The sequence below is a fragment of the Penicillium atrosanguineum genome (assembly GCF_028827265.1).
Source record: "Penicillium atrosanguineum strain IBT 20685 chromosome Unknown utg000008l_segment0_segment0, whole genome shotgun sequence".
Classification (NCBI taxonomy): Eukaryota; Fungi; Ascomycota; class Eurotiomycetes; order Eurotiales; family Aspergillaceae; genus Penicillium; species Penicillium atrosanguineum.
Window position 1 is genome coordinate 406,627 of NW_026623140.1, and position 17,946 is coordinate 424,572.

The following is a 17,946-nucleotide window of genomic DNA, read 5'->3' on the forward strand; positions in this document are numbered from 1 at the left end:
GGTTGACTGAGTGATTTGTTTCCCAGAAGACCACCAGGCAAGTTATAAGAAAACCTCAGAGAAATGAGTACAGGCTGAATGGAACATTTCCGTGCTACCCAGAGCTCACAGTCAACCCGAAGATAGACTGCTACCCCACACTTTTACCCCAGGTGACTCTGCGCCGAATTCCGCGCGGAATCCACCCGCCCTGCTCTATCTCGGAAATCCAGCGCTGGGAGAATTCGTAGATTTCCTCTATAAACTAAGCGCGCCTAGGATAGGTCTACATGCCACTCACTTATTGCCCATGATTTGGGTCTAGGGCAGCTGTAAGTATATTGGGACCAATGGTTTTTCCATATTTTCATTGCGGACCCTCACACTGTTCACTTTTTCAACCCTCCAGACAGTTAGACAAGTTCCTTTGACATTTCTTCAGTCTTCATCGACTTCTTTCCATCAAATGCTTTGACCATGTTTAGACAGAATGATCATGGATATCCGCTCAGGGCTGCCGCACCAGTCCTTGGCCAGGGGATCGATATACCGGAGCCAAGCGTCGCCCTCACTTGATGCGCACGGTTATTATTTGACCCAGGTTGACCCGAGGTTTAGGGTCATTCCACGAGCGTGATCAGTCATGGTACCGCAAAGACTCGATTATAGAACACTGAATATGGTCGGGGGCTCGGGACGCATCTTGAGGCGCGGCGGACTCAGGGCCGAGTTATTTATATATACGTGACTAGTGACAATAGCCGGGCATCACTATAAGCAATCAGAAGCCTCCACTCTTGCACGGGGTCCTGGATTTGCTCCACCAGGGGATCGCCGTTTAGCGCATTCCAGGACGCAAGGAGCATAAATGCGAACCTGGCACGGGGTTGTGGATCTCATCCGGTTTTGTTCAGAATGGCAGGTTGAGATGACACACTATGAGAGTATAGTGGATCTGCGAACCTGGCAGACACCCCCTGAAAACCGGGGCCGCGATCTTGAGTGGAGCAAGTCAGCTGGCCATGCAGAGATTTGTAGGATCCCTGGATTGTATGATCGAGTTCCGAAGGGGAGGAAGAGATCGTCAGACTTGCCGATAACAAGTGAAAATCGAAATCCCACCCAATGAAGAATTACCCAAACCAAAAAGGGAGAGCGAAATCTCTGCGCGTCACACGAGTAATCGGGGCGGAACTCCGGTGGATTCTACACAGGGTTCCCGAGCCGGCTATTGGTGGAGGAATACATTTCAAGAGCCTGGACGCCGTCATCTGGATCCACTTGACCAAGCCTCCAATGGGCTGGATCTTGTAAGGGGAATGACGCAGGGTGAGCTGTGTCCAGCTTCAGTGACCGGTTTGATCGTAGGAAGGTGTAGCGATATCATAGCTCCGAGGCCCCGTTTCGCAAATCTTGCCTTGGACTGCCAGACTCCTCTGCCAAGTACCAAGTACCAAGTACCAATTACCCAAGTATCAGCGACGCATTTTGCTACCTCCCTCCCGTCCCTTTTCCCTTCTCTCTCTCTCTTCTCCCATCTCCCATCAACTCATCCCCCCCCCCCCCCCCCCCCAAACCGGCCTCATTCGCCATCGACTCGGTCGAATACCTCCCCTACAACTTCAATTATACGAATTGTTAGGGACTAATAATCCAGCCATCGGATAATGGCCGCTCGTCATTCGCGCAAGTTTCTGCGACCTTTGCTCTACACTTCGGCGGCCGCGGCCGCCGGAGCTGGAGTTCTCTACATCTCCTACCGCCCGCGCAATATCCCCGGTCTCGAAGCTCCCGCAGTTCCCCCGCCCGGCTACCGTGAAGGCAAGCTGGTGCCTCCCGTCTTCCCCCTTATCAAATCCCGCCTCGAGCAGATCGAGGACCTGAAGCGGAGCCAGACTGAGGAGGAGTACGATCTGTTGGTTATTGGGGCTGGTGCGACCGGTGCCGGTATTGCTTTGGATGCCGCCACCCGAGGTTTGAAGGTCGCTGTGGTCGAGCGTGATGATTTCAGTGCCGGTACCAGCAGCAAGAGTACCAAGTTGGTACACGGTGGTGTGCGCTACCTGGAGAAAGCGGTTTGGGAATTGGACTACAACCAGTCGGTCTTCCATTCTTCCGGACACTCTGCCCACGGCCAGTTGGCTAATATGCATCGCATGGCAGGTACAAGTTGGTGAAGGAAGCTCTTCGTGAGCGCAAATATTTCTTGAACACTGCTCCTCACCTTTCCCAATGGCTTCCCATCATGGTTCCCGTGCAGAAATTGTGGCAGGCTCCCTATTTCTGGGCTGGTTGCAAGGCCTATGACTTCCTGGCTGGTTCGGAAGGTATTGAGAGCTCGTATTTCTTGACGAAGAGTAAGGCAATTGATGCCTTCCCCATGCTGAAGCGTGAAAATGTGGTCGGTGCCATGGTCTACTATGGTAAGAAAACGACCCTCTTTATTCCCCTGAGAAAAATCCTGGGGAAAACGACTGACTGGTCAAAGATGGCGCACACAATGACTCCCGGATGAACGTTTCGCTCGCCATGACGGCTGCTCTCTATGGCAGTACCGTCGTGAACCACATGGAAGTCACCGGTCTGACCAAGGATGCCAACGGCAAGCTGTGTGGTGCGCGCATGAAGGATGTGGTCCCCTCCAAGGATGGCGAAGAGACTCAGGAATTCAGCATCCGCGCCAAGGGTATCATCAATGCCACTGGTCCCTTCACTGACTCCATCCGCAAGATGGACGAGCCTGATATTAAGGAGATTGTGGCTCCCAGCTCCGGTGTTCACGTGATTCTCCCCGGATACTACAGCCCTTCGAACATGGGTCTGATCGACCCTTCTACCTCCGACGGTCGTGTCATTTTCTTCCTTCCCTGGCAGGGTAACACCATTGCCGGTACCACCGATGCGCCCACCGAAATTACTCCCCACCCCGAGCCCTCCGAGCAGGACATCAACTGGATCTTGTCGGAGATTCGTGGTTATCTCGCTCCGGACATCACGGTCGATCGTAGCGACGTTCTGGCTGCCTGGTCGGGTATCCGTCCTCTGGTGCGCGACCCCAACAAGACCAGCTCCCAGGCCCTTGTTCGCAACCACCTGATCGCTGTCTCCCCCTCGGGCTTGTTGACCTGTGCCGGTGGTAAGTGGACCACCTACCGTCAAATGGCCGAGGAGGCCGTGGATGAAGCAATCAGCCAGTTCAACTTGAAGCCTCGGGAGGTCAAGAACCTTCCGGATATCAGTGGTGTCGGTGGCAGCGGCTTGGTGGCCGATGGTGCCATTCTGGACGGTTCCTGCCAGACCCACCAGGTTCGCCTGATCGGTGCCCACGGTTTCTCCAAGACTCTCTTCATCAACCTGATTCAGCACTTCGGTCTCGAGACTGAGGTCGCTCAGCACCTCACCATCTCGTACGGTGACCGCGCGTGGCAGGTGGCCGCCCTGTCGTCCCCGACCAATGCCCGCTTCCCCGTGCGTGGCTGCCGTATCTCCCCCATGTACCCCTTCGTTGACGGCGAGGTCCGCTACGCTGTCCGCCACGAGTATGCTCAGACCGCAGTCGACGTGATCGCCCGCCGCACTCGTCTGGCCTTCTTGAACGCCGAGGCTGCCTTGGAAGCGCTCCCAAGCGTGATTGACCTGATGGGCGAGGAGCTGAACTGGTCCAGCCACCGCAAGGACACTGAGTGGAAGGATTCGGTCAAGTATCTCTCCTCGATGGGTCTCCCCAAGAAGCTGCTCGGACTGTCTCGACAGGAGGTCGTGAATGGCCGCGTGAGAGACGTCGATGTGGAGGAGCGCAAGACTTTCTCCCGCACTAGTAAGTCTCAACAACTTCCTCTCTCAAATCAATTGATCATTTGCTGACCATTGCCAGGCCCGCCGGCGGATATCCTCGACGGCGAATCCATCGCCCACCCTGCTGATGCACTGACTGCAGCTCCGCCCAGCTAGATGTGTGGTATGGTAAATAAGCTAGACTCAGTCATTGTACAAATAGAAATGTTTTCCTTGTCCTACCAATTGTCCCACCAAGGGCGATACCTAACTTCCTACCTTAGAATGTGGATGTGAGGCCAAAAGGTAAGCTTTGTTATATTGTAGGTAAAACTATCGTTGAAATTATTACTAGTGCTACAGATGACAAGTCCCCATTTGACGACAGAAGGTTGCTATAAATGCCAGGTGCTTAAACCTTCGAGACGAAATGAGTGCTTCGACGGAGACCGGAGACCGGAGGACTTGCAGCGTCACTCAAGCTGAAGGGCCCCTCTGCCAACGAATGCGATACCACGACTATTTCAAGGCCTTATGCTGGTGGTGACGCTCCCGGAGGAGTAAATCATTCCAATTAGACTACTGATTTGAGGCAAGCTAGCATTTGTAAGTACAACAAAACTCCCCTCTGTTCCCTTTTATCCTGAGAATCGGAGGCGATCTTCAATTATCATGATGATAAGGTCTCATTGGGGATCATTGCCCTCTTCAAGACGCTGTCAACTCTCAGTCTCGTCCCCTATGAGCAATATGTCTTCTCTGGTCCCTTGGAAGATGACTGTAGTTACCGTGCGTTCATAGCGGCACCGTCACTGTTCTGGCAGTATGGACAGTTACCCACATGGTGATTGAAGGAGTCGTACATACGAAGGTTGTGATGAGGTTCATGTATGTCCGTCTGCTTCGAGCGCCAACTCCATACATTCCCGTGCGTTTGTGGCTCGTGCAGCCTGGACCACCTCTATTTCATCTCTTAGAATTTACCTTGGATGATTGCCGAAGGTATTCCGGTCTTCACTGGGGGGTTGGGCCTCACAGTATGTATTGCTGCCACGATCCCTTCGAACTGTTTGAATACGGGACTAGTTGCTTTACTAAACTTCCCTCTTTGCCCGCTGGTTTCCTTTCGATTTATCGGGGCTTTTCCTGGCTCTGTTTGAATCGATACTGCTAGTTCATGAACCGGAGATAGTTTTAGCTACAACCTTCTCTTGGTACTGTCTGGGGCTCATCGTTGTAAGTGAATGGCTTTTCGATCTTCAAAGTGCTCTAATTGACTTTGTTACAGTGTGTTATTAGACTGTATTTTTTTTTACAATCAAATCAGTTTTCCAGAGCCTGCGGGGAAGGAAACGACAATTCGTGGGTCTTAATTTGTTACAGGGTGGGCGTCGGAATGAACCTGGTGCTTGGCAAGCAAAGACTGTGCAGCTGGGACTAGGTTAGGTTGGGCAAGGATGCTGTATTCTACAAAATCTCACTCCCTCGATTTGATGTGGTCCTACCGGTGATGTGGCGCCTTGGGCCTCTGTCATCTTTAGCCATCGGGTTTAGCGCCAGTTTCGATCGGCTCTATATATCTGAGGACTCCCAATATTTGTCATCAGCAGTCAACAAATGAGCTCCCCATCCCGAGTAAATTACCAAAGTTCCGTTTACTCACAGTCTCGAGGTTGCTAGTGAGCCAGTCGGAAAAATCACTGGCGAGCCCATGCAGATGCCTGTTACTCGCTCTTTATAGACAGTGAATATCGTTATATTAATAACATATCAGCTATATGTGTTAATACAGTGGGACACTGTCATAAAGCACCAGAGTCACTGTATAATAATTCCACGAGACGAGTAGTTCGTCTTCAATTAGATCCGTGTGGCATGCGGAGATGCCCTGCCCTATGCATGCGGTCCCGACTGAGACAGGGATCGATGCACCTCACACCGACTCCCGCTGGAAGCGCAACGGCCCGCATCATACTGTGCCCCCCTCCTCCTTTGACCGTATGGACAGAGAGGAGTGGAGTGGCCTGACCAGAAAACAGTCGCCTTAGACTACTCTCCTCCCCCCCCCCGCCAGATTTCATCACTGGGGGATTCTCTTCTGCAGCTGGGGATTGTCGGTGTGGTCACCTGCGGAGTAGATCATGAGCTGAGTGTCGTGGAATACCGTTCTCTTGTCCGGATTTGTGCCAGTATGCGACGAACCGCAGCAGGCTTGCAGGTGCAGGCCTCGCCATCATGGGGTATTCTGGGATGCACGCGCTGAAAAAAAAATGGCCTTCGGTGGAAGACACACATCCAGCTAGGTAGCATGTCTCGAGTAAACCTGGGGTGGTCGTGCTGGTTATTTATTGTTCCCATCGGTATTGGGCGGAGCCTGATAGTTGTCCCAGAATCGCCCCACAACCCGTCGGGCTAGAGGATTGCCCTGAAATCGATGGAGAAAGTAATTGAAAAGAGCGAATTCATCTGGACTAGGGACATAGGTGTCGGGTGCGGCGGAGATCCGACTCCATAGTTCCGCGAGAGCAGCTTCGAGGATAGCGGAAGTTGAAGGGTCCACAGGACCATCTTCACAGTCTCGGGCACGGTCTAAAGCCTGTCGGATGGCATCTGGGTCGCTTGACGAGCCGGGCATGGCGAGAACGACGCGAAGAATGAAAATGCGGGGTCCTCTGGAAGTTCGTGACGAGGGATAGCCGCAGATGGCGACAGCGATTGGAGATATGTGCGAGGGGAGCCGATGAAAATTGAGACAAAAAAGCCAGGACAATAAGGTGAAACCTGGCATGCGACCAGATGGAAGTCCGGAAGCTTTTTCTATCATCAAATGGAGCCGAAGTGGAGCAAAGGAAAGGGGAGGGGGAGGGAAGGACCCGGTTCAGTAGTCCGAGATGCTAAGAGTGACACCCGGGAAAACACCAGTAGCAGTCAATTTTTAATTTCCATAGATCCCGATGCAAAAGGACAGACACAGATCGGAATTCATCCCGAGCAAGAGAAAAAGACGGCGGCCGGATGCTTGAAATAGGGAGGAAGTTCCTTCAGGAGGCCACGGGGATGTCCAGGATGGGACATCCTTGAAATATGAATAGGAGGGTAGTGGGGTGGTTTGCTATGAACGGGCTCGCCCGCTGTGGAAGCGTTAAACATCCTTGGCGTAACGGTTTTTTTGGCCAAAATTATGACATGCTCCGGCTAGGATCGAGCTAGCCGGGGAGGATCGAAACGAGTCCACGTATGCCAGGCCCTGATTCGTCGTTGGGCCATAGGGTTCAAGGGTCGGACAGGTCGCTTAAGTTGATAGATTAGAGGCGCAATCCTACTCGCGAGCAAGAGGGATGCATGTCCTCGAGCCCATCAAGTATCAAGTCCGGTGCATCAGTTGAGTGGAGATCTGCTAGCCCGGGAACGGTGAGGCTCCTCAACTGCCCGAGCTAGCCATTTCCCGCTTTCCAGGATCTGGCCCGGCTGTTCACCTTGACGTAACTAGATCGACTGGAATCCTCGAATTTGCATTGGCTTGACTCAGGCCTGACTCAGAGACCTTGAACATAGACCGGCCCAAGAATTCAGGAGCCAGTGCTGATCATTGGTCCCTTGTCGCTGGTTTTCTTTTTCAATCCCCCCTGGTGCCTCGTGCCGGGCTTTGTCGGCCGTGTCGGCCGCGCACACCCGGCTCCATCTATCTCGTCGCGGCGTCACAGGAGTTGGGACATCAGGATGACCCTCTTGCGGAATTTATCCGGAAACTAAACAGATTCCACTTTGGCACCACATCTGGGTCCCTCGCTGATCTGGCGCTTCAGTGGGCCGTTTCAGAATGTCTCGCCGACATAGACGCTGACGATGGAACCGCCGCACAGTCTCATAGTTTGTGACAATTTTAGGTTCGTGATCTCCGAGACAAAGAAAAGCAAGTGAACGCTTTCTCGGAGCTAGGAAGCAAATCGGGCTGAGCGTGAAGCTTCAGGGGAGTGGAGAGTCGGTCGAAGTCTCGCACTGACCAGAAGGAAGCTAGAACCCAGAGAGGCTATTGCGCCGGAATGAAGTCCATCGAGTTCCCCACGCCAGTGCATCAATCGGGTCTCTGAGGTGTCGATTTTCTCTTGTGTAGCGGATCGGAGCAAACTGACGATGAATCCTGAAAATTTGGATGAAGTCAGAAAGTCAGGAAATTAGAACCAGAGAACTGTGCCTGACTTCACCGCGCAACCCTGAATACGTGAACGAGCCAGAAGCTCCGGGTGATCGTATCCATTGTACTTCCTGTTTCAAAAGCCAGGGGTATGAGATGAGATGAGATGAGATGAGGTGAGGTGAGATGACATGAAATGCGATGAAATGAGACGAGATGGTTACTCAAATACAGAGCCATTTCTGAACTTTGATTCTCTTCCACCGCTTTGACCTTCCTGTCGCCACTAGGGAGCTTAATTTTCTACTTTCAATTTTCCTATACCAATTGAACGTGTGCCCTGTTCTCTAATCCGGCTCATTATGTCTCCTATGTCTTCCTAGGTTTCTCGAGCATCCTTTTTTTTTTTCCCTTGCTTATATCGAGGTCTCAAGATGGACATACATCAATCGATTGAGGGTCTCCTTTTGTTCGGCAAAAGACCGAGTTGACTTTGAAAGATCATTGATCAGAGTGTTTATCCGTGAATATCTGTGCAGAGCAACACATCCTACCCTACTCTCGGATCAGCCTCTTCACGCCACTCGTATTTTTTTAGAGACCCTATCACTCCATTTGATGCTCAATGGTATACAAATGTTTGCGTATTATCTAGTGTGTACATCCAGAGTCGAGACCAAGGAGATGTCGCGGGTCCTAAATACTTCGTCGTGCTTATTTTAACTCTCCAAGACCATCCCGTTCTGTAGAGGTCTTTTTATTTTTTTATTATTTTTTTTTTAACATCTTTTCTTTTCCTTATCAGGACAAAACTTTCAAACATGTCTCTCAATATTCCAAACTAATGAGGCGTCTACAATTTCCGATTTGGAGACGCAATGTACAAGATTTCCTTGGTCGCTCGTGTAATGTATTTTGTGTTGCAATCCAGTGGCTGATCTATAGTTGTCGCTGACTCATCCGTCAATATTTCGTGAGCTTCTTCCCCACCACCAATTTGGGATTTCTTGAGTCAACGTGCCCGGTACACGCCCTGTTGAACACCGCCTGGATCTGGCAGACTGGTCGCCATGGTCTACTATTTCACATCCAAAGTTGTCAGCCCGTCCGCCTTTCTGTATGTCGGCAAGGACAAGTTTGAAAGTATGCCACCGATTGGCTCGCTGGGGAACGCTCCTAACAAATTCGCCAGATGAGGACTTGATCCAGTTTGGATTAGAAAGTGATGTCTGGTATGCTTGAACTACCATGGTCAAAGGCCTCTAGAATCGTGTGACTAATAGCTCATTTATCTTGCGACAGGGTCGGTTTCCTTGCCTGCACTGCACCCACCGTTATGACCAATGGTCTGATACCTACTCACACAGTTCCACGTTGATAATCTTTCGAGTGCCCACGTCTACGTCCGCCTCCGTGACGGAGAAACATGGGAAAATATCCCGCAGCCCCTTCTCGATGACTGCGCACAACTAACCAAGGCCAATTCCATTGAAGGTCGGTCGACAAGAATCCCTCCCGACGGGATACAGATGGGAACTAAGAGCCACCTACAGGAAACAAAAAAGACAACATCACCATCATTTACACACCATGGTCTAATCTCAAGAAGGATGGCTCGATGGCGACCGGCCAGGTCTCATTCCATAACTCCAAACTGGTCCGCAAAATCCTCGTCCGGGAACGCGAAAACCCGATTGTCAACCGACTCAATAAGACCCGGGTCGAGAAGTTCCCCGATCTCCCAGCAGAGAAGGAGGAGTTTATGAAGAAGAAGCGTAACGACGACCGAAAAACCCGAGACCAACAGCGAGAGAAGGACAAGCTGGAGAAGAGAGAACGAGAGCAGCTCAAGTGGCAGAAGGATCATGCGTACGATGACATGTTCAGCACCGAAAACATGGAGGACAGTAGCAACCAGGACCGAGACGCAGACTTCCTGGATGACTTTATGTGAGACAACAAACTCGCGAGTCGACGATAGTACATGAAGCTATGAAACTCTTGTTTTTACGCTCGAATTCCATTGTAAATAATGAGCACTTTTCTATAAATACCCGAATGCATTCATCCAAGATAAGACGAGGTGAGGCATATGCGGGCTCCCTGGGATGCCATCGTCGAATGCCTGTACATAGGGACGCAAGGACGAGTCAACGGAGGGATGCCAAGCATACCGTATGAAAAAGAGCATTCGCATTTCGGGTTCGATTTCGATTTCTCGTAGACAACCTTCACGGTTCAGTTGACAAGGTGTTGTCAGAGGTAGATTAATCATCGCGGTCCGTAGGGCGGAAAGCCCCCCCCCCCAGCCCGCGCTAGTGCTGTTGACAGCTTTACTTGGAACTTCGTTCGCCATCTCTTCCTCTCCTTCGACAATCAACAGACGCCAGAATGCCTGGAGAAAATCCATCACCTGCTCAAGGTGCGATCATTGGACCTTTAACCCCCTGAGTTTAATCCTACTGACCCCGCTTGATTCCAGGCACCAAGTCGAAGAAGAACAAGAAGAAGAGCGCGAAAGCCAAGGAGAACCCCCAAGAGTCCGAGAACGAGCACCCAGATGTGTCGGAAGCCAAGGGTGATGCTGCTCAGGTTTGTCATGTTCCCCCCCCCACCCCCCTGCCCCCTGCCTGCCAATGCAATCGTTGCTGAGATTCGCCAGATCGATGATGAACCCACCAATTCAATAGCGACCTCGGATGCCCACAGTGCTCAACCAGAAGCCGCCAATATCAGCGCGCAAAATAACCACTCTGAGAGCCAGAACCCCACAGGAGATGCTGCTCAAGAGACCTGCGACCCTTCCTCCAGCGATGCCGAGCCCAAAGACCGGTTTGATGCGCTTGTTCGAGACCGAGACTCTCTCCGTGCCGAGGTCACCGATATGCGCAAGTCCCTCGAAGAGATCCAGTCCAGACACAAAGCAGACATGGAGTCCCTGCAACAGAAGTTGGAGGATTCGGAGACCAAGAAGGAACAGGCAGAAACACAATTTCAGAACCTACTGGAGCGCGTGAATACAATTAAGTCACAGCTCGGGCAACGAATGAAGGAGGATGCTGTGCGTGAACCCTTTTGGTTTATGCCTGCTGAGCGGCATTGCTTACATGTCCACACAGGAAGAATTGGCGCAAGCTCGATCCCAGATCGAAGAAATTGAGGATGACAACGTGAACTTGAAGGAGCAGCTCGAATCAAAGTCTATGGAGCTATCGAACCTTGCAGAGGAGTCGGCCCAGCAGATGAGGGAGATCTCTACCCTTCGGGATCGGACGAACCTATCCCAGCAGAATTGGCTCAAGGAAAAGGAAGAGCTGATGGAACATGAATCTTATCTTCAAGCAGAATTTGAACAGGCCAAAGAGGCTATGCACAGCTGGGAAGTTCTTGCAATGGAGGAGCGATCAATTCGTGAGAATCTGGGCGAGAAAGTCACCGACTTGGAAGAGCAGCTGGGTAACCTCCGGGACGCCTATGAAAAAGCCTCGAATGATCGCGACAGCCAACAATCGACAGTTGACGGTCTGCAAAGGGCCCTGCAGGAGATTCAGACTGCACGAAAACAGGAGCTTCGGGAGCTGGTGGAGAGTTCAGATTCCCAGCTTGAAGAGTTGAGGCGATCTCTGCGAGAAGCACAACAACAAGCTGGTGAAGCTGATAAGAATCTTCACGCGGCGCAGGAAGAACTGGAACGAGCGCGTCCGTTTGAGAAAGAGGTCAAGGAGAAGAATCTTCTCATTGGCAAGCTGCGACACGAAGCAGTCACTCTCAATGACCATCTGACGAAGGCCTTGCGATTCCTCAAAAAGGGAAAGCCAGAAGACAACGTGGACCGGTGAGTCTTGCCTGAAGATATAAACCAACAAATTTACTCATCTTGAACATTTAGGCACATTGTCACAAATCATTTGTTACATTTCCTAGCTCTGGATCGGTCGGATCCAAAGAAATTCCAGATTCTCCAGCTGATCGCAGCTCTACTGGGCTGGGACGATGGTAGGTGTTCAAGTGACATGGTTTATTTTTGCGCCTTGCTAACTCATGTGCACAGAACAACGCGAACAAGCAGGACTGACTCGACCAGGAACTTCAAGCATGCCAGGGAAGCTTCGAGTGCCCGGTACTCCTCTACGAACGCCCAGCACCCCAAACCTGGCCACCGAGTTTATGGACAACGGTGCTTCGAGCAAGGAAACGTTGGCCGAATTGTGGTCTAACTTCCTGGAGCAGGAAGCAGAGGCGGGAAATATCAACTCGATGAGGCGAGGGAGTCATCCAGGCCCCATGAAGCCATAGTGTTATGTGTTATATTATGTTTATGTCGAGGCTGTGTATGTATAGAAAGTAGCATAGATAGCGGAGTCACCGCCTTTATTCTGCCGGACGTTTTCGTAGTTGTGCGCCCTCATCTAACTTCTCCATTGCGTGCCGATGCATTGCTTCCCTCCTCTGCGTCCTTTGTCTGTTTGCTTTTCCAACTCATTTCCTAGTGCGACTCGGTCCACATACATAATGGCTTCCAGCGCTGGTATGGCCGTAGCCGACCCCTGTCGCAGGGAAACCTCTCAGACAACCCTGTAAACTAACCTGTTACTGCAGTCCAGAAATTCCGACCAGTGGTGATTTCAGGCCCCTCGGGCACTGGTAAATCCACCATTCTGAAACGACTTTTTGCGGAGTACCCTGATAAATTTGGGTTCTCCGTTAGTCGTAAGTGGCATCTTTCCATCCTCAAACCGGACCGAAACTAACGTCTTCCGCGCGTGCGCATAGACACTACTCGTGCCCCTCGCGCGGGTGAGGAAAATGGGATTGCCTACAACTTCACAGACAAGGAGATTTTCTCGAAATTGGTTGCCGACAACGGATTTATTGAGCATGCCGAGTTCGGTGGCAACTGCTACGGTACTAGCAAGCAAGCCGTGAAGACCGTTGCGGAGCAAGAGCGGATCTGTGTTCTGGACATCGAGATGGAGGTATGTGTTGGTGGGGACATTTTGGAAGTGATATTTGAATTCAGAGACTGACAACCATATGTGTAGGGTGTGAAGCAAGTCAAGCTCAGCGATCTCAACGCTCGCTTCCTGTTTCTGGCACCCCCATCCCTCGAGGAGCTGGAGCGTCGCCTGCGGGGCCGCGGTACGGAGACTGAGGATAGCTTGAACAAGCGATTGGCACAAGCAAAGAACGAGCTCGAGTACGCCAAGCTGCCGGGTGCCCACGACCGGACTGTTGTCAACGATGATCTTGAGAAGGCCTACACCGAAGTGAGGGATTGGGTGGTTGACGGCGGCCGTTTCGGAGCGCCCCAATAGTTGTACTATTTCCACATCGACAGGCATGTCGGACACTATTGATTCCATCCCAAGCGATAATACCTTCCATAGATAGCATATATGTACAGCCGGATCAAAAAAAAAAAAGCTGCGAACGGGCCTAGACACAGGTTATGGTCTTCTTCCTCTCTTTTCTAGGAAATATGTTAATAGAGGGGTTTTTTACTCCTTGGTCCTGTTCCACGATAATTAAGATTTGGAATGAGTCAGGGCAGAAAAGGCCATATAGGCCTAATGTCTACGTCATATTGCTCTCGTTGTATATTGTGAGACCACCATAGAGTAACCAAGAATAGAAGTTTCATCAGGGATAATTAAGGAAACTAAGTACATGGAGAAGACCAGATGGCACGAGCGCTGAATGCCGCTCTTTTTCCCGACAAGGTAAGATCCTAGACAATAAGGGAAGTCCGGCCAGATAAGACCGAGAGAGATACAGAATGTCGGAGACAAGAACAGGGAAACGCAAAGGAAAAGGGATATCTGCAAGGGCCTGCTGGCGTCGAAAGGGACAGTAAGTATTTTGCGGGATGGATAAGAGCCGGGCCCATGGGGTTTGCCTTGCTGTCGTGGCGCATCACAACGCTCACTTCGCTAAACATAGTCACAACACCATTCGGGAAGATCAGTATCCGTTCATGGCGGCGCGTTGAGAGTTGCGGCTGAGCTCCCGCTCCGCAGAGGGGCTGATGGGCCGGCTGCCGGCCGAGTGACCACCGCCACCACCGGCGGCGCTGCTCTCCTTCAGGGCCAGAAGCTGCTTGGCACGGAAGGTCTCATAGTGGATCTGGCTGGTGGTCTCGACCAAGTCCTGCAAGTGGGTGCGGGTAAGGAAATTGCGCAGGTAAACAAACTCGCAATGGTTCTCATCCTCGACGTTGATAACACCCCAGCGGTTCTGGCGGCCGCGAACTTGCTTGCCATTCACGACGATGGTCTTCTCACTGCCGACAACGGAGAAAGGAATGATATCCTGGGTCTAATGTCAGATGAGCCGTGGTGACTGTTTGAATATGGTCTTACCTTGATCTGAGCATTGATGGCACGCTCCTCATCGTCGAGCTCATCATTATCGTAGGGGTACATCTTCAAGTTGTGGAAAGTAAACTCCTCCTTGATCCGCTCCTTGAATGCCTGGCGTTCTTCGAGGGTGAGGGAGTCGGCCTTGGCGATGACGGGAACAACGTTGACCACGTCTGAGAGCTTCTTCAAAACGACGATATCGATGGGTTTGAGACTGCATTGGGGTCAATTGAGTTAGTGCGGGGTATTTGGGGAACATTTTGACTGTAAAGAACTCACGCATGGCCGGAGGGCTGAATGAAGAACAAGCAGCAGTGGATGCGGGTGTCTTGGATGTAACGCTCACGCTGAGCAGTGAGTTCCTTGCGGAGGTAGGCCGAGTGCTGATCCTTAATGTACTTGACAATGGGGTCCCAGCTGGACTGCTCGTTAGCCTGCGTTCATCTTCAACGTCTCTACATAAAAGAGAGGATGTATATACCATCGGTCGTTGTTAACCTGGTCACCGTAGCCAGGTGTGTCCACAATGTTCAAACGGAGACGCACGCCGTTCTCCTCAATGACTAGCCAATCCGTCAGTCAATGCGCCTCACTAGGCACCAACATAACACGTACTATGCGAAACAGTTTGGATCTCAGTGGTGGAACGAACGGGCTCATTGGGGGTGAGGCGACCCTTGGAGTCGATCAGGTGGGATGCGAAGATGGTGTTAACCAGAGTCGATTTGCCGAGGCCGGTTTGCCCTGCGCGCATTGAGAGTCAATCAAGAGACAGAAAATATGGCAGAATCCAACCGAGTTGAAAAACAGTGAATCACGGGGAGGATATACATACCAACACACATGACATTGAACTGGAAGCCACGCTTCAACAGCTTCCGCTCGATTTGGGAAGTAATGCTGTCGAAACCGACATGGCTGTGGGGGAAAACGGTGGGCTGCTGAGCCGAAGCAGCAGTAGTAGCGGCGGCCATTATGAGGATGTGTGTAGAGAATAGAGTAGGAGATTTCCCCAGGTGAAGGTGTTGGAGCCCCTTAACTTCTGTTATTTCCCTATCGACAGTCAGGGGGTGCGCTATTCCTATTTGGGACTAGTCTAACTCCGGACTCAAAACGATTTGCGCCGGCGAACTCGATGGCTTCGTTGCTTCGTGCTTTGTGCTTTTCACTTCCCACCCTTCGCCATGGCTTCATTGCTCGCTTCGCGCGTGCCTCGGCTCGCTCCTCTCGGCCTCATTCAATCTTTCGCCCTGCCTATTTCGATCACCGTTCCGCCGATCCTCGCCGACCTCTGGGAATCCGTCCTCCGCGCCGTCCCCAAGAAGAAGACCTCGCACATGAAGAAACGCCACCGTCAAATGGCAGGCAAAGCCCTTAAGGACGTGCAGAGCCTGAACAAGTGCCCTGGGTGTGGCCAAATCAAACGGGCTCATGTTATGTGCCCCCACTGCGTGAGAGGTAAGTTTCGTGCGCGGGTGCTGTCTTCGGATGTGCTGCTTCTGAGAGGATATGCTATTTGTGAATGATCATTTCTTGAGCACGTTTCCTCTAATGGCATGCAATGGGTCATCCGGACACCTCCGAAGACAGCTTTGCCCACATCGCAACGAAACAGACAAGCTAACTATCCCCCAGATATCAAGGACTCGTGGAAAACAGCGCAAACCGCATGAAAATGAGAATCGTGTATTTCTAGGAAGGATGGGTTGTTGATATATCTGCTGCATGGCATATGGCGTCTGGTTATGAAGGTCAAAAACAGACCTTCTGTATTTTATCATCCGAGAGGACAAAAAAGAATTTCTTTTTTTTCTATCATCCGAGACGACTCGCATCACCAATACTGGCAATTACTTCAACAACTATGGAGAACTCGAGGGAAAGCTTGAGGATCAGCCATGAGACGATCCACGGCACCCCCTTGTGCATGGAGGCTTTTGTCCATTTTCGGACTCCAAGATCTTGGAATAGCATGGCAGGAGATTATCCTCGCAAGGCTCCTGTCGAGATCGACCGAAAGCTAGACATTGAGAAGCTTTGTTCGTTCCTAGCCAGGACATACGCGCTAGTCGAATTTTCTCTGTACAAAAAGAGGGTGGGGGTGAAAGCCGAAGAATCATCTCATCCCATCTCAGATATCAGGGGTATATTGAAGTTAATCTTAAGCAATTCACTACAACTAAATGTAGGCAATTTGCTGTAACGGGGTCCTCCAACATAATTCACATCAATTGAAGTTGAAATGGTAGTATTCCCAACATGTAGAGCGAAAGCCTCACTGTTTCCAAAACCTGAGGCGCGAAGGCGGTACCCGCCTATGCGGGTCACCCAGACCAAACGTCACGGGCTCCGCAACAGTTCGACTTCCCTCCAAGCAATTTCAGGAATTTTGGTCGAATAACACCATGGTGAGATAATACCGGTCATTTAATTGGACTTACAGCTAATCCTCGAGGTAGTCGAGACAATATCTCGCGTGGGGCTCGGCGGACAATGGTGAGTGATGATATCTGTGATGAACCCCATATGTGCTAACCAGGACCAGCGCACCCCGTCGATATTTTCTCGCTGGCGGTGACTCAGAAGCAGGTCATCTCGGCGTCGGGCGCACCATCTCTCAAGGTGCATTCCACGGTTGATGCAGACTTTCCACTGGTTCAGTCGCTCGATGGGGCCCATGCACTCGGCTGCCATCACGTTGTCACCGATGTCAGTGGCACGCGGGCCGTCAGTGCTGGATTCGCAGGAGATGTTAAGGTCTGGTCTTGTCAAGATGGCTACTGGTCTGCAGACGCGACGGCTTCAGGTAAGGTGTCGATGATCATCGCCGAGATACTATGCGCTAATTGAGAACTTGCAGCGAATCTGAACGATCTTAATGTATGGGCAGTCGCTTTGTCTGAAGACGGACAGTATCTTGCAGGTGTCTCCCAGGATGGTCACATTGGCGTCTGGGATCTGAATGCCGATGGCGCACAGATACGAGACCATGAGACCAAGGGCAGCTTTGGCACTTGTATCGACTTGGTAAGCCGCTGGAGCTGTATCCTCAAAGGATCATACTGACATACACAGTCGCCTGATGGCCGCTTCATTGCCAGCGGACATGAGAACGGGGCTGTCTACATCTTTACCACGGAGCATGCACGAATGCCCTTCTCCTTATCAGGTCTGTACCATTTGTCGTGAAAAGCTGCATTGTCTGACACATTACAGGCTTGGTGAAACCCGTACGTGCTGTGGCTTTCTCACCCGGTGGAAAGATCCTTGCAGCAGCAGGGGACTCGAAAGTAATCGTGCTGTATGATACATCCTCTGGTGAGCAAATTGCCAACCTCTCCGGCCACTCTGCATGGGTTCTGTCCCTTTCCTGGAGTACCACGGGAGAGTATCTTCTTAGCAGGTAAGGCGAAGTAAACACAGCCTGAAAGGATTGGGTTCTAACTTTTCTCGAAGCTCCTTTGATGGTAAAGTCAAGGTCTGGTCGATCGACACGAAGACATGCGTCGCCACCCAGTCCGAGACTGAAAAGGCTGTTTGGAGCGTGAAATGGCTCCCAAAGACCGCCAGGTCAGAGGCATTTACAACCGGTGGTGCAAATCGCAGTGTGGCTTTCTATCGCGAGGCTACAGGGGGTTAAGGGGAGCTCTTTATGGACTACTTAAACATGATGATGACTTGAATGAAAACGATTCTCCA

General features: G+C 51.4%; 8 protein-coding genes across 8 annotated transcripts; 6 read left to right on the forward strand and 2 right to left on the reverse strand.

Moving 5' to 3' along the window:
* Positions 1 to 1,646: 1,646 nt before the first annotated feature.
* Positions 1,647 to 3,930, forward strand: N7443_009629 (glycerol-3-phosphate dehydrogenase GUT2; the record flags this gene model as incomplete). The annotated part of the gene is made up of 4 exons (XM_056889685.1): positions 1,647 to 2,077; positions 2,143 to 2,402; positions 2,468 to 3,796; positions 3,854 to 3,930. The coding sequence occupies 4 exons, from the start codon at positions 1,647 to 1,649 to the stop codon at positions 3,928 to 3,930; spliced, it is 2,097 nt and encodes a 698-aa protein (XP_056736176.1).
* Positions 3,931 to 6,094: 2,164 nt separating this feature from the next.
* On the reverse strand, positions 6,095 to 6,388 carry N7443_009630 (Mitochondrial ornithine carrier protein AmcA/O.t1.c1; the record flags this gene model as incomplete). The annotated part of the gene is made up of 1 exon (XM_056889686.1): positions 6,095 to 6,388. One exon carries the CDS (start codon positions 6,386 to 6,388, stop codon positions 6,095 to 6,097), a length of 294 nt encoding a protein of 97 aa, XP_056736177.1.
* Positions 6,389 to 8,958: 2,570 nt separating this feature from the next.
* On the forward strand, positions 8,959 to 9,842 carry N7443_009631 (uncharacterized protein; the record flags this gene model as incomplete). The annotated part of the gene is made up of 5 exons (XM_056889687.1): positions 8,959 to 9,031; positions 9,081 to 9,120; positions 9,191 to 9,221; positions 9,256 to 9,382; positions 9,442 to 9,842. The coding sequence occupies 5 exons, from the start codon at positions 8,959 to 8,961 to the stop codon at positions 9,840 to 9,842; spliced, it is 672 nt and encodes a 223-aa protein (XP_056736178.1).
* Positions 9,843 to 10,279: 437 nt separating this feature from the next.
* Positions 10,280 to 12,184, forward strand: N7443_009632 (putative Golgi matrix protein; the record flags this gene model as incomplete). Its single annotated transcript, XM_056889688.1, has 6 exons — positions 10,280 to 10,310; positions 10,371 to 10,480; positions 10,551 to 10,949; positions 11,008 to 11,723; positions 11,778 to 11,884; positions 11,940 to 12,184. The coding sequence occupies 6 exons, from the start codon at positions 10,280 to 10,282 to the stop codon at positions 12,182 to 12,184; spliced, it is 1,608 nt and encodes a 535-aa protein (XP_056736179.1).
* A 216-nt stretch (positions 12,185 to 12,400) lies between these two features.
* Positions 12,401 to 13,203, forward strand: N7443_009633 (guanylate kinase; the record flags this gene model as incomplete). The annotated part of the gene is made up of 3 exons (XM_056889689.1): positions 12,401 to 12,416; positions 12,662 to 12,864; positions 12,931 to 13,203. The coding sequence occupies 3 exons, from the start codon at positions 12,401 to 12,403 to the stop codon at positions 13,201 to 13,203; spliced, it is 492 nt and encodes a 163-aa protein (XP_056736180.1).
* A 646-nt stretch (positions 13,204 to 13,849) lies between these two features.
* aspD (septin aspD) lies at positions 13,850 to 15,221 on the reverse strand (the record flags this gene model as incomplete). The annotated part of the gene is made up of 6 exons (XM_056889690.1): positions 13,850 to 14,197; positions 14,248 to 14,461; positions 14,527 to 14,664; positions 14,729 to 14,810; positions 14,863 to 14,991; positions 15,083 to 15,221. 6 exons carry the CDS (start codon positions 15,219 to 15,221, stop codon positions 13,850 to 13,852), a joined length of 1,050 nt encoding a protein of 349 aa, XP_056736181.1.
* Positions 15,222 to 15,431: 210 nt separating this feature from the next.
* N7443_009635 (mitochondrial 54S ribosomal protein bL32m) lies at positions 15,432 to 15,920 on the forward strand (the record flags this gene model as incomplete). Its single annotated transcript, XM_056889691.1, has 2 exons — positions 15,432 to 15,705; positions 15,883 to 15,920. 2 exons carry the CDS (start codon positions 15,432 to 15,434, stop codon positions 15,918 to 15,920), a joined length of 312 nt encoding a protein of 103 aa, XP_056736182.1.
* Positions 15,921 to 16,652: 732 nt separating this feature from the next.
* On the forward strand, positions 16,653 to 17,887 carry N7443_009636 (SKI complex subunit WD repeat protein SKI8; the record flags this gene model as incomplete). The annotated part of the gene is made up of 7 exons (XM_056889692.1): positions 16,653 to 16,655; positions 16,707 to 16,743; positions 16,793 to 17,053; positions 17,108 to 17,274; positions 17,323 to 17,416; positions 17,464 to 17,650; positions 17,704 to 17,887. 7 exons carry the CDS (start codon positions 16,653 to 16,655, stop codon positions 17,885 to 17,887), a joined length of 933 nt encoding a protein of 310 aa, XP_056736183.1.
* Positions 17,888 to 17,946: the final 59 nt, after the last annotated feature.